Genomic DNA, 14,207 nt, shown 5'->3' with positions numbered 1-14,207 from the left:
GACCACGAGGAGGAGGAGGAGAAAGAGGAAGAGAGGATCAGAGAGGAGTAGGAGGAGAAGGTGGTGGAGTGCCGCCTGGCCGCCTCCGAGGCGAGCGCTCGCTCGCGCGGTCGCGCGTCGCACGAGGACTGTTGCGCGGCCGCGAGGGACCCTGCTGGTATCGGTCGCGCCGGTTCCGAGCTGCCAGCCGGAGAACCCGAGCTTACGGAACTTGGCTGTGCCGGGGAGCAGAGCGGGGCCCCGCAGTATCGGGGAGGCCGCACCACCGCCGAGCGTGCCGCGAGAGTCCGACGAGCGCGCAAGGATACAGACGGTGTGAGAAAGAGAGAGAGAGAGAAAGAGCAAGAGAAAGACAGAGACGAGAAGAGGGAGAAAGAGAGAGGAAGGGAGGGACAGAGATAGAGCAGCAAGTGGAAGAGAAGAGAGAGAGAGCACCTCCTCCGCCGCCTTCGGGCCTGCCTTGTGTCCGCCCGTCTGTGTGTAGCGCCGAGCGATCAGGAGGACGGGCTAACCGGGCCGTCTGTCTGGCCCTTCGACACGCGGTGCGTCGACAAGCTGAAGCCGACGACGAGCTCAGCGGCACGGCACCAGCGCGATACTGCCTCGCCGCACGTCGCCGCTAAGGCAGGAAGACTAAACCCCGGGTCCGTTCTCTCTCCCTCTTTCCTCGGGGAGACGTGGACGTGGACGAGCACAGGAAGAATTGCACGAGAGCACCCTCGGGAACACGGTCCGGCTGCAGAAGAGGACCCAAGGCAAGGAAGGTACGAGGGTGAGAGAGGAGGTGGACCCAGGCCGGCAACGATGCGGCCCAGGGCCGCGGCGACGCCAACAACCACCGGCGACGCGAGCCGCGGCATCTCGCGGCCGCCGCTTCCGCTCGCCCTGCGAATCACCTGCGTCCTTGCCCTACTGGTGCACGCCGCCACGTGGATACCGGTCACCGAGGCAGTGGTGAGTGAGAATTGCGTCCTTGAACACTCGCGCGATAATTCCGCGTGCGTCAGCTACCCCCGCGAAGAAACCCTCTTGGTGGTTTCTTGGTTTTCACGATGATTGCGACTTATGGGGTGTCGTGGAGATGCATGGGGATGTGGAGATGTCTCGGTGGACGGTCGAGTCAGGTGGATGGCGCGCGACGGGCCTGATGGTGGTGGTGGGGTGAGGCCGAATGACAGTGAACGTCGAGGGTCCGGAGTCCGCGCGAATTGGAGAACCGGAAGTCGAGTGCGCACTGCTACGGATCGTTGCAGCGAGTTTCCACGCAGCGAATTCTTAGGCGTCGATCGAATTACCGCTGGTTTTAGAAACGTCGGTATTGCGATCACTGATTTGGTCGGAACTAGTCCGAAGACATGGGTCGCGATTACGTAATCGATTATGATAATCATCTTTCATGGTGATCAACTGTCAGCTGATACCCGTCAGTCCTGATATCGTTTTTTGATTACTAATGGAAATCTTAAACGATACATTGACTTTTTTGCAAATAGCAGGCATTATTATATAATAACATATGTTGTAGTAATCACGTGTTTCCAAAACAAATAATAAATTTTGTTAACTCTCTCTCTCTCTCTCTCTCTCTTGCTCTTTAATGCTCTTGAATATGAATTTTGGGAAAGCAATTTACGTAATTCTGATTATCTTTGCATTTTAATCGCCATCTTGCCTTCAAAGGTCCTGATATCGGAGTCAACAATCTCGGAATACTTTGCGCATACTACGCTCGATAAAATTATATTTTGTGTTATTTATATTTAGATTTCTTTCTTTTATGGCATCTTAATATTTATTCTAATATTTTATCAAGTATTCTAATAGATAGGACACAAGCGCGATAATCAGCTGTCAATACCAAAGCCACATGCGGAGAACGTGACAAATCTCTGTCCAAGTCATTCCTATTATTGTAGGAGCAAACCAACGCTATTTTACCGAGCGTCTATTTGTGGTGAATCATAAAACACGTTACACGAAAATCACATCCACACCTCGTTTACTTTCGACTCATACTGACCCCTTCTCCTTCCTTCTCTTCCCCAGTAGTGGACGAGTACGGGTTTAGCACTGAACGACTGAACTTTTAACTCTTTTGTCTCAAAGGAGCATTACAATTCGTCAAAACAATATTAACAAACTCTGAAACTTTCTTATTCTCAAATCAGAAAATATATTTCTTAACTGCACACCCGTACAACGAGTAGGCTTACATAACTCTACTAACTCTACTTCAACTACTTTAAAAACAGCATTTATTCAAGTTCGCGATCGAGATCGCGATTAAAAAGCTTGAATCAGTCGGGGAGGGTTAATCGTTGCTTTCCTTCATTCGCGAAATAGGGCAGCACCGTTCTAAGCAGCCGTCAATTCTCGGCGGAGTGCTAACGAATGTGGGAGTGTTTTGCTACGGATGGCACGGACGACATACCGGAGGAATAGTCTGATATCGTTCCATATCTGGGGCAACCTCTGTCGCTGTTAGGTAGCGACCTCCGCGGAGCCTAATTCCTCTCGTGCTTAGCTGGACGAACGCGTGGGAACGAGCCGGACGAGCGCTTTAAAGTGCCGATCGCTTTTGGCCTGCCTTTGCCTGCCGTCACATAAACAGTCCTCTCTCGCGATGAGATTAATGCGCTTGTCCACGCGTGGCACGTTGCCCGCCCATTCGGTAACGAGACGATACCATCTCGACCCCCGATCATTAGTCGTCCACCTGACTAATTACACGTGATCGACCACGATCACGACGCTCGTCAATCCGAACTTTGTATTCTCCAATTAGTACCTGCAACAGAACCTGAATCACGAAAGTCCGATGATCTCTAATTTATTCATTAGCTTTGAATAATGTTAATCTTTAATTCGTATTTCATCAGAAACTTTTAGAATATTATGTAAACGCTTCATCCGCATTATCGTTACACTACTTTGTATCTTTTCTCATCTTGTGGCTCATGAAAAGTCAGTTAAATGTATAAATCCACTTTACGTTGCAAAGTATTTATTTGTTTGAAGAGTGCGTATGTAGAAACATTATTTTGAAGGGAAACCAATTCAACGTTCATATCAGAACAAACGAATCTCACGATACTCCGCGGGGGGTCAATGATGAGCGCAATGTGCATTTAGTCAATACGGAATTTCTCTGCGCGTTAAGCAGCTTGTGTAGCGATTGCGGGGGAGAAAGACCAATGTGTAACGGATGATTAAATCGAGCGTGAAGTCGATACGGTAACGTAAGAGCGCCGCGTGGAAAGCGACCATCAGCATGACTCCGCGCCCCGTGTAATCTGAGAGTGGAAGGGAGATGGGGGCTGAAAGTGCGGCTATTTGACATAATCTCGTTGCAAAATAGACGTTACGGCATACCGGTTAATCGATGACGATACGTGCACTTGCATGCCGATCGCGCGCTCCAACATCCCCGCTGCATCCCGTACGATACCGCGAAACATTAATACCTTTCGCGCTAAATCATGCCTTTTAAGCGCGCACTTTGACAGGATGATTAAATGAAAGATTCATTTAGCACGTACGCGACTCGCCGGTGTTACAGATCTATTGGAAGATTGCGAGGAATTGCGGCAGATATTTTCACGGGAACTAATAGTTTATGGATGAATCGATGGTAATTTAAGTGTGCATTTAGTTTGATTCGTCGCTATTTAGACGCGACCTGGATTACTTAGCGATGTTAATTGCGATGTTCGTTTGTTCGCACGATGATGTAAAGTCCTGCTGTAGAATGTGTTTCCTTAGACGTGCATTTGTTCTTTGGTTAGCAACATTTTTCCGCTCGCATCGATTGATTTTTGTATTTGGTAATAATGGTTATATAATAATAATGATAATTGTGATGGTAATTTATAATATAAGTTTTATATAAAGACCGGTTTCCGGTGTCGTTGAAGTCACCCGGTAGATAGGTACGTGGGCGATTTCGACGCCCGAGCAGAGGACGCATTGGTCGCAGAAAACATAAAAGAAAATACCCCACGCGAGAAAGGAGGTGCGGGTGCGGCGATACCCGGTAGCCAGCGGGTTCGCATTTTTGTGTGCCTTTTTATGACCCTCCGACAGGTCACGCTCGCTATTATACCGAAGTCATTCAGAATCGTGAGAATCCGTTCTGCAACGAGCCGGATTGTCCCTCTGACACTCCCCAACTGGTGCATCGCGAAGAAATATTGCGCAAGCGAAGAAAAATATGCGGCGAACGCTGTCTTCCTTGTAGGAACTTGCTAGGTTTAAGTATAATCACTTTACTAATAAAATAATCAGAGGCGCAGTAGATTTTTTTCTTGAATATCTTATGATGCATCGATGATATAATGATTGTTAGTCATGAAGAAGCAGTCAGCGGTGTAATTTTTTCATAATGCGAATTATGTCTTGGTTACTTAACATTTGCTTTGATTTTATATATATCTTGTTTGTTTTTTTCTTATGAGATAAGAGCGTTATATGAGATTTTTAATTCGAGTTACGCCCACGTGATCTGTTGCTCAATGCTCCAGCTCTTTTCAAAATTCGAACGAACTTTCGTATGGAAATGTGTCCGAGGCGGAAATATACGATACTGTCTTGTTCCGACATCCCCAAAGTGTAACTATAATGGTCATTTGTCTTCCAGGCGACGCAAGAGCTCGCTTGGAGAATCGCTTGCGTAGGTTTATACTACTAAATTATTCAGCAAAGATCGACACGTGCATTGTCAAGCTTTGGTTAACGACTTCTTCCTCATTGACATGTATAAAATTATCCACATTTATTACGCGATTCACAGAAATTAAAAAGGAGTTACGCCAACTCACTGACACGCCAGAGAACGCAGGAAGAGATAAAACACCAAATTTACAGCCAAAGTGTCAAATAATTTATGTGACAAGAATGGCTAGTGAATAATGTTTCAATTATCGATTTGGAAATAAAATTTAAAAAATAGAAATTAAAAAATATAAAAGTAAGGTAAAAGTGTGATATAATCTTACAAAAGCGCTAAACGACGACAATAATATTTGTTGCAAATGGCATCATTACAAAATTTACAGTAGTGAACCGCAATATGTAGGTTGACGATGAACTGTAGGAAGAGAGTCTGCCGCTGTCGCGATAACGATAAAAGCTTTCCTGTTGTTCTTCCAAAGAAGACAGTCATTGCGGGATAATATGTAACCCGGCTCGAGTCTCTTCGGTTTGCAGACGAAACATGACGAAGCACCAGACGATCTAATATCGGTCCTTTTGTACGTGCGTGCATCCACTTAAGCAAGATCTCTTAAGCCTCGGGGTCAAGAACCTGAGAGATGCGTTTCACAGTAAAATTCTCATAATAAAATAACTCATAACCCGTGCAAAAAAATTTTAATATATATTTCATGCGCAATAACACTCCTTTTTTAATAAATCAATTTTCAAGAATTTCTAAGAGCGAACCATGTGGGTTTATCGAACGTTAACTTATGCCGTAACGCTTACGCTAACGTACGTAAATTTTCGTAGGTATTATTAGTCCATTTCACAACGCCCGCGATTGTGTAGAACGCACGGAGTTAATAAAGAGGCGGCAACTAGTCAGGGAATGGATTTCTGATCGAGATAAGAACGAAACACGCTTCTAGACGCTCGGCTCGTGCTCCACAAGCCTACACCCACCGCGTCAATATTTCGAAGCATAACGTTGCACGTGCTTTCCCGAAATACGTCCATTCAGACTTCACGCCACGGGATATGTAAAGCGTTGTCCCACCTACGCGCTCACCGCGGAAGTTGAACGTATCATACGTGATTCCACTTTCGGGAGAACGCGTTACGGCCGCTTTTCCATTCTTCTATCGCGCGGGCGATTGTACTGCGCGGGGATAAAGTAATATAACGCCGACAACGAATGCGTTGTCGCGAAGAAAGCCATCAGGGGTCGACGACGTGTTCGCGTAATTCGATGTTGCTGAAATAATCATGCTAGAACATCCGCGAAATATCAGTCAAAAATTGCCCTGCCTAATTGCGAATCGCGAATCGCCGATCATTAAATTCATTTGAATGCGGATTAATTTCTCCCCCGCATGACGAAGTGCGGATTTCTCTGATTTCCGCGACTGCACGTTTCCGGAAATGCGAAACTTGATTTGGATAGTGTTGGGTGGAAGCTCTCAGGTCGGTTATTGTTTAAAATGGTCATTAGGGACTTTATTGATACGATTATGTAAACTTCAAGGCGACATTGTGCCCTAAACTCATTTATTGTGAGCCTGTAATTGACTCTCAATGATTGCCCCGCCACTTTTGCCATACAGCAATGCAATTCGAGCAGATAGAAGCATCGATTGATTACGTATAGATTAACCCAGTCAATGATTTTACATTATAGAAATCAAGTTCATCAATCGATTTATTATCGTAAATCCAAACAAAGATAATTATTAGAAGCATTATTTATGTTCCTAATGCTTTTAAATTTATCCAAAATTAATTCAATATTTTATAAGTTTATTTTCTTATCTCTTTTATTTCTATCTTTCTTTATTTATATAAATCTCTTAGAAAATTGCATAGAGGCTGTCATCTACTGAAAATTGAGGTTGACGGTACTTCCTCTTTAATTACATTCGCAGATGATACCGCACAGTCACGTATAATTTATTTAAAGAAGCGACCATGTATATAAATGTCGATAAGTGCGAAATAGAAAGCAGATTCAAACGGTTCACAATCATCAATGATACGTTTGTCTTTAATAGCTGAAAACTGAGATCATCGTAACGCCCACGTTGTCAACTAATGTCACGCGAATCTAGTAATGCATGCACTCGAGATTACATAGGCTGGTTTCACGACTGCTGCACATACGTGTCGACAATTATAACTCCTAAGATTAATAGTGTCAGGTCTATATTCTAGCCTCAATTCTTTTTATTATAGTGATTTTAACAATTTCATTTATTTCCGGAAACATGTATCATACATATATAAAATTTTAATCAATAATCGTCGCTTAAAAGTTGCTTAAACTCCGTTTTTCAGAGTTTTATAAAATCCATTAAATGACAAAAATTGTAATATTATAGTAGACAAGCTTAAAATAAAAATTATAATTGTACTTTTATAAGCGATGTACATTATTTTAAATTATTATATCATGCACAAAATGTCCATATTCTTTTTTAAATTCATTTACCATAATTCGTTTACCAAAATTTTCGATAAATGACTGCCATTCAAAAGCCCATTTATTGATTCGGAACATGAAGAGTTATGGATAGCGCATATTGTTCGTTGTTTGACGGTTCCACCGACGGGGACATAAAATTTGCTTACACCCAAACGACTATTTTTGTCGAAATCCGAATCGCCCGAAAGTTCCGGCTATTTTGGGGGCCACATCGAGCGCGCTGTAGCTGAGACGTTCATTGCAACCGAGAATAACGGTGCGTGGATTACCTCACGATAAAATACAAATTAGCTTCGGCGGTTGGACGTAGCTATTATCGTCTCGTCAGCTTAACAGCAATGTAGGCGCGTTGATTGTCAATGACATCACGCGGTGCTGTCACTACACACGCCGTTACGGTCCACCATCACTGAAAGCGATCGCACTTATTCTCAGACGCGCTTCTATTCATTCTCATTTCTGACTAATGAAAGCTCGGCGCGCATATATTTTCATATCCATTAAAAGCAAATTATTCAATAACTTTAAACGACTTCAATATACTCTATTAACAACATATAACTTCTCTTCTCTTCTCAATAACATGGCTACAATATTTGTGTCACCATCTAGACGCGACCCGAATTATTTAGTTAGTGACCTAATAAATTAGTTTATTTGCGCTATATTTGAATTTTGAACATGAAATTTTAATTGCGTTTCGAATATTGAATTTCAAAGATATTACGATTGCAAATAGGTACATAAACCATAAACGATTTTATTTTTACGCTTTTACTCTATTTTATTTCATACGCAGACTTTTAGTGGATTTCTGGTTTATTTATTTTTGACAATAAATAACTGAACGAAACTGGTAAGCTCGATCGTGACATAATCGAACATGGATTACGTCTCTCTTCTTCCATGACACATTCCATGTGGTGCGCGTCAGAATGAAAGCAGGAAAGGCGGCCAATAGTGGCTACTGACACGTTCATGTTAAATGGCTTTGGAGCATACGATGATGTCATATATGCGCGCAGACGAGCTGTATATACATAAAACAAACCGCAGGCGTGGAATAATGTTCCCAAGGCGACTGCAAACACTAATTTGCATCGCGCGTTTCGCGACATTGGTCCTCATTATGAATAATAGTAACGCAAATAGATGTGCACGTCGTAGGTGCTGTCGACAGATGTCTAAGTAACTCGCATTCGCAATCAACAAACTTAGATCTGACTTATTTATCGAAAATCAACTTGCACACAATATCCAAGTACTTAACATATCATTATATTATATATATATATACACATATATATTTATATATATTTATATATATATAAATTGTGTGTGGGTGTAGGTGTATGTAGGTAGGGGTGTGTGTGTGTGTGTGTGTGTGCGCGCGCGAGTTTTTTAAAATGGCGGAAAGAGAGAGCATGCGAAATTGATAAATGAAGATTCGAGTTTGCGATGGCACATGGTGTAAAGTAGGTATTGCAGCCCAATGGGACTAAATGCATATAAAAGTATAGAGTTTTATCTTTAAAACGCTTTTTTACAAAGCTCGATGCGATCATTTTTTGTTGAGATACTCCAAATTTACTTAACAGAGTGTTTTCTTTTTTAAAGTCGCACAACTCAGCGAAAAATGATCGCATCGAGCTCGGTAAAAAGCATTTTAAAGAATAACACTTTATATTTTCATTTGCATTTGGTCCCATTAGGCTGCGATATCTAATTCACGCCATGCACCGTCACAAACTCGGACTTTCGGTTATCACTTTTGCATCCTCTCATTTTGTCATCCGCCATTTTGAATCAAATGGCCGACCATAATTGCCATTCAAATATTCTTAAAGTGGATACTTGAAGCTTCATTTTGCATTTTTGAACATATTTTTATCTTCATTATTTACCAAGTTATGATCATTTGAAGGTTGGTAAATTTTTCCCTAAATTTTAGTGTACCGCTTTTTTTGAGAGTGAGTGTGTATATAACCATATTTTTACATTCTGAATTTTAATAATTTTTATATTGAACATCTTAGAAATATCGACAAACAAGGAGCTTGCTTCAAATCAAAAGTTTTAGGGGATGAAAAATACTATTTGTCAAAAATTGTTGATCCATCCTTGCATCTACGTCTTGCGTCTATCTCTGGCGATTCACTTCCCGTCGATTTCATTCCCTGGGGACATCCATGGGATTCCTGGGTTGAAAATTCGTGCAGTACGCACCAGCTGGTAGACGTATCTCTTGCGGAGTGGCGTGGGCGATATCTCGTGAATGATAGTTCTAAGATTACCGACTGCGAGGCATGAATGAAAGACTTCGGTCAATTCGATGAATGATCGTTCAATTAATTATACGTGTTATGATTTCGGAGCGCGCTGTTTCGCAGCTGCCGAGCCGAGCGAAGGCCTGCGATCCCGCGGTCGTTGCATTCCGTTGCGTTGCGTCAGCTGAAATTCTGGTGTTTCATTTATTTATCACATGCCCGGGCCAATAAATAAACGCGGAAGTGTAACGATGATATAATAATAAATAGCGATAATAAGTTGAGCGAGCGGCGAGTAAATTCATTTGAAGCTAAACGCATGTGATCTTCTCTCGCGCGATCGATCTCGTTATCGATTGGATCGTCATTTTGATCGCTCGCGATGACGAACGTTATTTTTGCGTTATCGTGCGTTACCATGCATACGCGTTCTCATATTCTCCCCGGGAATGCGCGTGTAATCTCGCGCCTCGATTATTAACGCATCGCCCAGTCGTTGTATTATTAACGCGCGTTAACTGTCCGGCTCTGATATTACTTTCGCCGGCCGCAAACGTTTATTTCGTCGCGAGTAGAACGCTCCATCGCGAGCGATAAACGCGCGATAATGTAATTCTCCGAAGCCGTTTCGAGGCGGATGCTGCGCGGGACAAGAGCACTTGCATTATCCCGGGCTTCAGACTCGTGGCGCAATCTCTTGCTCGTTAAAATCGCGGAATTGTTATATTAATACCAACGATACCACATGCCAATCTTTCTCTCTCTCTTTCTCTCTTTTTTTTCTTTCTCCTACTTTCCACGAAACAAAGCCCGACTTGAATTAAATCCTCCACGAACACGATTTTAACTAGCGAGCGACCGCATTATGAAAAATGACATGTTTGCTCGCACCGTCGCGAAATTGCATGAAATTATTGACGTTGATCTTTCACCAGACACACGTATTTTATTAATTTAGGGAAACAAAGGTGTGACATCGATGATTGATTAACTAAAAAAAAACACAGAAAATAGGAAACAAAGAAAGGAGTGAAACAAGTAGATGGAAAACATATATTTTGAATTTCTTTATTATTTTTCATTAAAATTGCAATAAGTTTTTAAATTTTAACGAATCTTCTTATACACGATTGTCGTCTCTGCCATCGAATATCATGAATGATTCGCAGGCGGCGGCCGATAAACTCCGCGCGAGGTTCATTAGATTCGTGGATCCCCGTTTTATTTTGGTTTCTTGTTATTTTTTTTTAGTCTTCTTCTTTTTTTCCCTCTCCCTCGTGCGGACATACCGAGAATTCGAACGTGGTGAATGCTGAGACGAGACGAGTGAGCGGAGGATGAGCGGACCGGAGGCTGAAAGAGAAGCGCGCCTGCGCGCGCACGTGCGATTAGAGTACAGCGGGCTATCAGAACAACCATAAATGGCCTATCCTCCTTCACCATCGAGCTCCCGGCTCCCTCTTATCGGTGATTGTCACGCTGAACTGTTTCATTCACGTTTGTAATAAATAACTTTGGAGCGTGATGTCACTCCCCCTATCTTTCTCCCCTCCACTTGATGGACACACTCCGGGACCTCGTTTCGTGAATCCGTATTAATAGGCTATCTATTATACCAAATTAGTGGACAATTGAGTCTTGTTCATTAATTCTCGTAGCAGGAAAATGATATATATTTTTCCAAAAATATTTACAGAGATATTTATATATAAAACTGTAACGCTCTACAAAAGCATTCATTCTCAGTAACAATGCAAATATCGATTTATTAATTTATTTCCAGATCGTCGAAAATAACACGTTTCAGTATGGCGAGCTTTGTAGCATCCTTCAACGAAACCTTGAAATCACTCGTTGCTTTTAACAATCATTGCCATCGGCGCGATGTTATTAATAATCGCAAGAAGAAGATAATTGTGATTCCGCGTCGCGAAATTACAAGACTTCAGCAGGATGGTCCCATCGTTTCCCAGAGATTTCGATTTTAATTATGCCTTTTGCATTTCACGCTTTAATTATAATCGGACATAGCACAGAAGATACGGTGCGAGCCATGCCAAGCCGGATCGGCGATCGCCAATTCGTACGGTATCTTATCCGGTCGCGGGCGATCTATGTGGGACACGCAGGGATGAACGCAATATCTCTTACGAAACGAGTAACCTCGATACACGCTATCGTCATAAAAAGCCGCGGGAGTTCACGGGGTTACAGGCGCGAGAGATGCGTAAACGCTTCTGCTTTTGTGTCGAGCGCGGATTCGAGAAATCCGTGGACCGATCGCGACTTCTCGATCCGGGAACGCCACTCGGGGCGCCCGTGCTCGCTCTATCTCCCTCGGGAATGGTTTCCCTCGGGAATAATCGGTTTGCATGCCGGCGGGGAATCTATTTTTGTAGGAATCATGCGCGCCGCCCCCGGGGGAAAGCCTTAACACTTTCGTGGGTAGGTGACCTGGAATGCTTTAAAATAGTATCGTTCATGTCTGGAGAACCGATGGCTTTTTCGGATACAGATCTTAATACCAGCGGCGGATTCTTCGAACGGATTTGGAACAGACAGTCTTTGTCTTCTTCGACAGAAATGTCGGGTTGCTTTCAAGTTGTAATATCCGTCAAAGCCGCGATACAAATAACAGCCTTAGCACGAGACTGCTGGCAGTAAATCCCAGAAAAATCGTTCTAATCATTACGAGAGCTTTAATCTCGGCGTACATCAAGAGATTTCTGTCGAGCACTTGTGCAAAGGAAAAGATCGTGTTATAAAATCTGATATTATTTCAGAATGCAATCGCGCGAGTTTTCTCATAAAAGAATCAGAACGAGCGTTTTTGCGCAAAAAATATGCCTCAGCTTCTTCAAAATGCATAATAATAATAATCCAGAATACCGAAACTATAATCCCACGCTCTTCAAATTAATTAAGAAAAGCACACAATATCCCGTGACACGAGACGGCTCGCTGCAACGGACGCGGAAAATGAGGAGCACGGTCTCGTGGACGCCTCGCGTCGACGAAACTCCTCGAGCTTCGTGTCAAATTATCTCCGGCGTCGGTATCTGGCCGTTTACAAATTGCTGGGCGCCTTCCGATCTCGAAAACGGCATCGCTCATCTTTACGGCACGCTCGTGCTCACCGTGAGAGAAAAACGAGCCGTGTCACGTTCCCGCACGCTCGGTTCGGCTCGGCTCGGCCCGCTCGAGAGAACGATTAACTTCTCAACGGGCCGATTCGAGAATTCCCCCTCTCGATTCCCTTCTCGATGCTGGTGCACCCCCCCCCCGGATATCGATTACCAGCCCCAAAAATAGAGCTGCTGCATATCCGTTTCTATTTCCGCGCCGGTCCATATATCTCGCGACAATATACCTACCTATCTCGTCGCGTACGCGCGAGATATTTTTCTCGTCCACGTGTCGCCGATAAATTACGTCGGGAGGGACCCAAGATCGGACCAAGTGAAGCTGCACTTGGCTACATTCGGGAAACGAGATGGAATCTCTCGATGGAGATCCGGGGGTCGGACGAGAGGGTGTAAGGTCGAAACGTGTGGAGAACGCTCACATGCGGCGTTCCTCTCGCTAGCAGACTGCACACACAATTGTGCGAATACTAATTATAATAAATAATACAGATTTATATTACCATCTTTCCCTTCTCCCTCGACACGCGAATTATTCCGGGGTTGATCGTCATGGATAAAAATGGATGGACAACGATAAAAGAATTGTGAAACGGAAGCGAAGCCGCTGATCTCAAAGATCGCGGGATTCACGGACACCGGACAACGTATGCTTCCACGAAGTCGTGCGTTTTTCGCGCGATTGTCCCCGTAGTTGCTGCTAATCGCGAGCATGACGTAATACTATAACGCGATACATAGCGCGCGGGCATGTGCTCGCGTGTCAACCCCGCGCGACCGGAGCGAGAAGAGGAAAAATTGGCATCGACTGATCTTTAATTGCCGCACGCCGGCGTCGCTGACACGGCCAATATAATCCGCCGGCCCTGAATCCGATCGTACCCCGCGATAAATCGAGCTGCACTTTCGAAATCGCGCGTCGGCCTGACGGCGATCGGCGCCGCGCGATTAATATAATATTAATATTAATAGTGCGACTCACTTGAGCGAGCGAGTACGCTAAACTTGACATTCGACCCGCGGCAGAAACGCGTGCGACCGATTAGAACTGTATCGGAAATTGTACGAGATACACACGAGTATAAAGAGCCGACGAGCGAGCGTGCCGCCGCGGCCGATTTACGCAACGCGTAAACGCAGCGGGGAAAACCCTGCTCTTCAACCGCGCTGATACCGCGGTCTATTTTAGCATCTGATCTCATTAACAAATGCTAGATAAACGCCCAACTCTGTGCGAGCCCTCGTTGCGGTACGCGTTGCGATTGCGTTACGATTTAGCGTTTCATGCTCAGAGCTTCCCTCGCTGATCTGCGGATTCTGATTGTTTCTGATCGTTTGCGGAAGCGACAGTGTCCATGTTTTCATCCTTATCACGAGCCGTTGTCTCTGCGAGATCGAGCATCGATCCAACCGAGTCTATTTTTCAAGCGTGACTAATACGGCGAATTTTTTAAAACATTTCCTCGATGTTCCGTAGTGCTGAATTACGAGCTTTCACGCCGTCATCGACGCTTCACGACGGGCAAGGGTCACAAAAAATTTTGTGTGCCACGATGCATGATGTTCGTTAACCCCGTGGATCATAAATCATTGACGGTGTCCCATCCCTCGCTGCAAACTCAT

The 14,207-nt window shown here is 44.1% G+C and overlaps 1 protein-coding gene across 1 annotated transcript in view; it reads left to right on the top strand.

Annotated features, from left to right (window-relative positions):
• Positions 1-542: 542 nt before the first annotated feature.
• LOC105285302 (collagen alpha-1(IV) chain) overlaps positions 543-14,207 on the top strand; it is a 56,819-nt gene continuing 43,154 nt past the window's right edge. Inside the window, exon 1 of the mRNA XM_026973776.1 lies at positions 543-954. Within this exon, the coding sequence (XP_026829577.1) occupies positions 805-954 (150 nt within the window). The 5' untranslated portion in view covers positions 543-804. The remainder of the gene's footprint in view (positions 955-14,207) is intronic.

The sequence above is a fragment of the Ooceraea biroi genome, chromosome 11 (assembly GCF_003672135.1).
Source record: "Ooceraea biroi isolate clonal line C1 chromosome 11, Obir_v5.4, whole genome shotgun sequence".
NCBI lineage: Eukaryota > Metazoa > Arthropoda > Insecta > Hymenoptera > Formicidae > Ooceraea > Ooceraea biroi.
The sequence above is the reverse complement of the archived record's forward strand: the minus strand, read 5'-3'. Positions and strand labels throughout refer to the sequence as shown.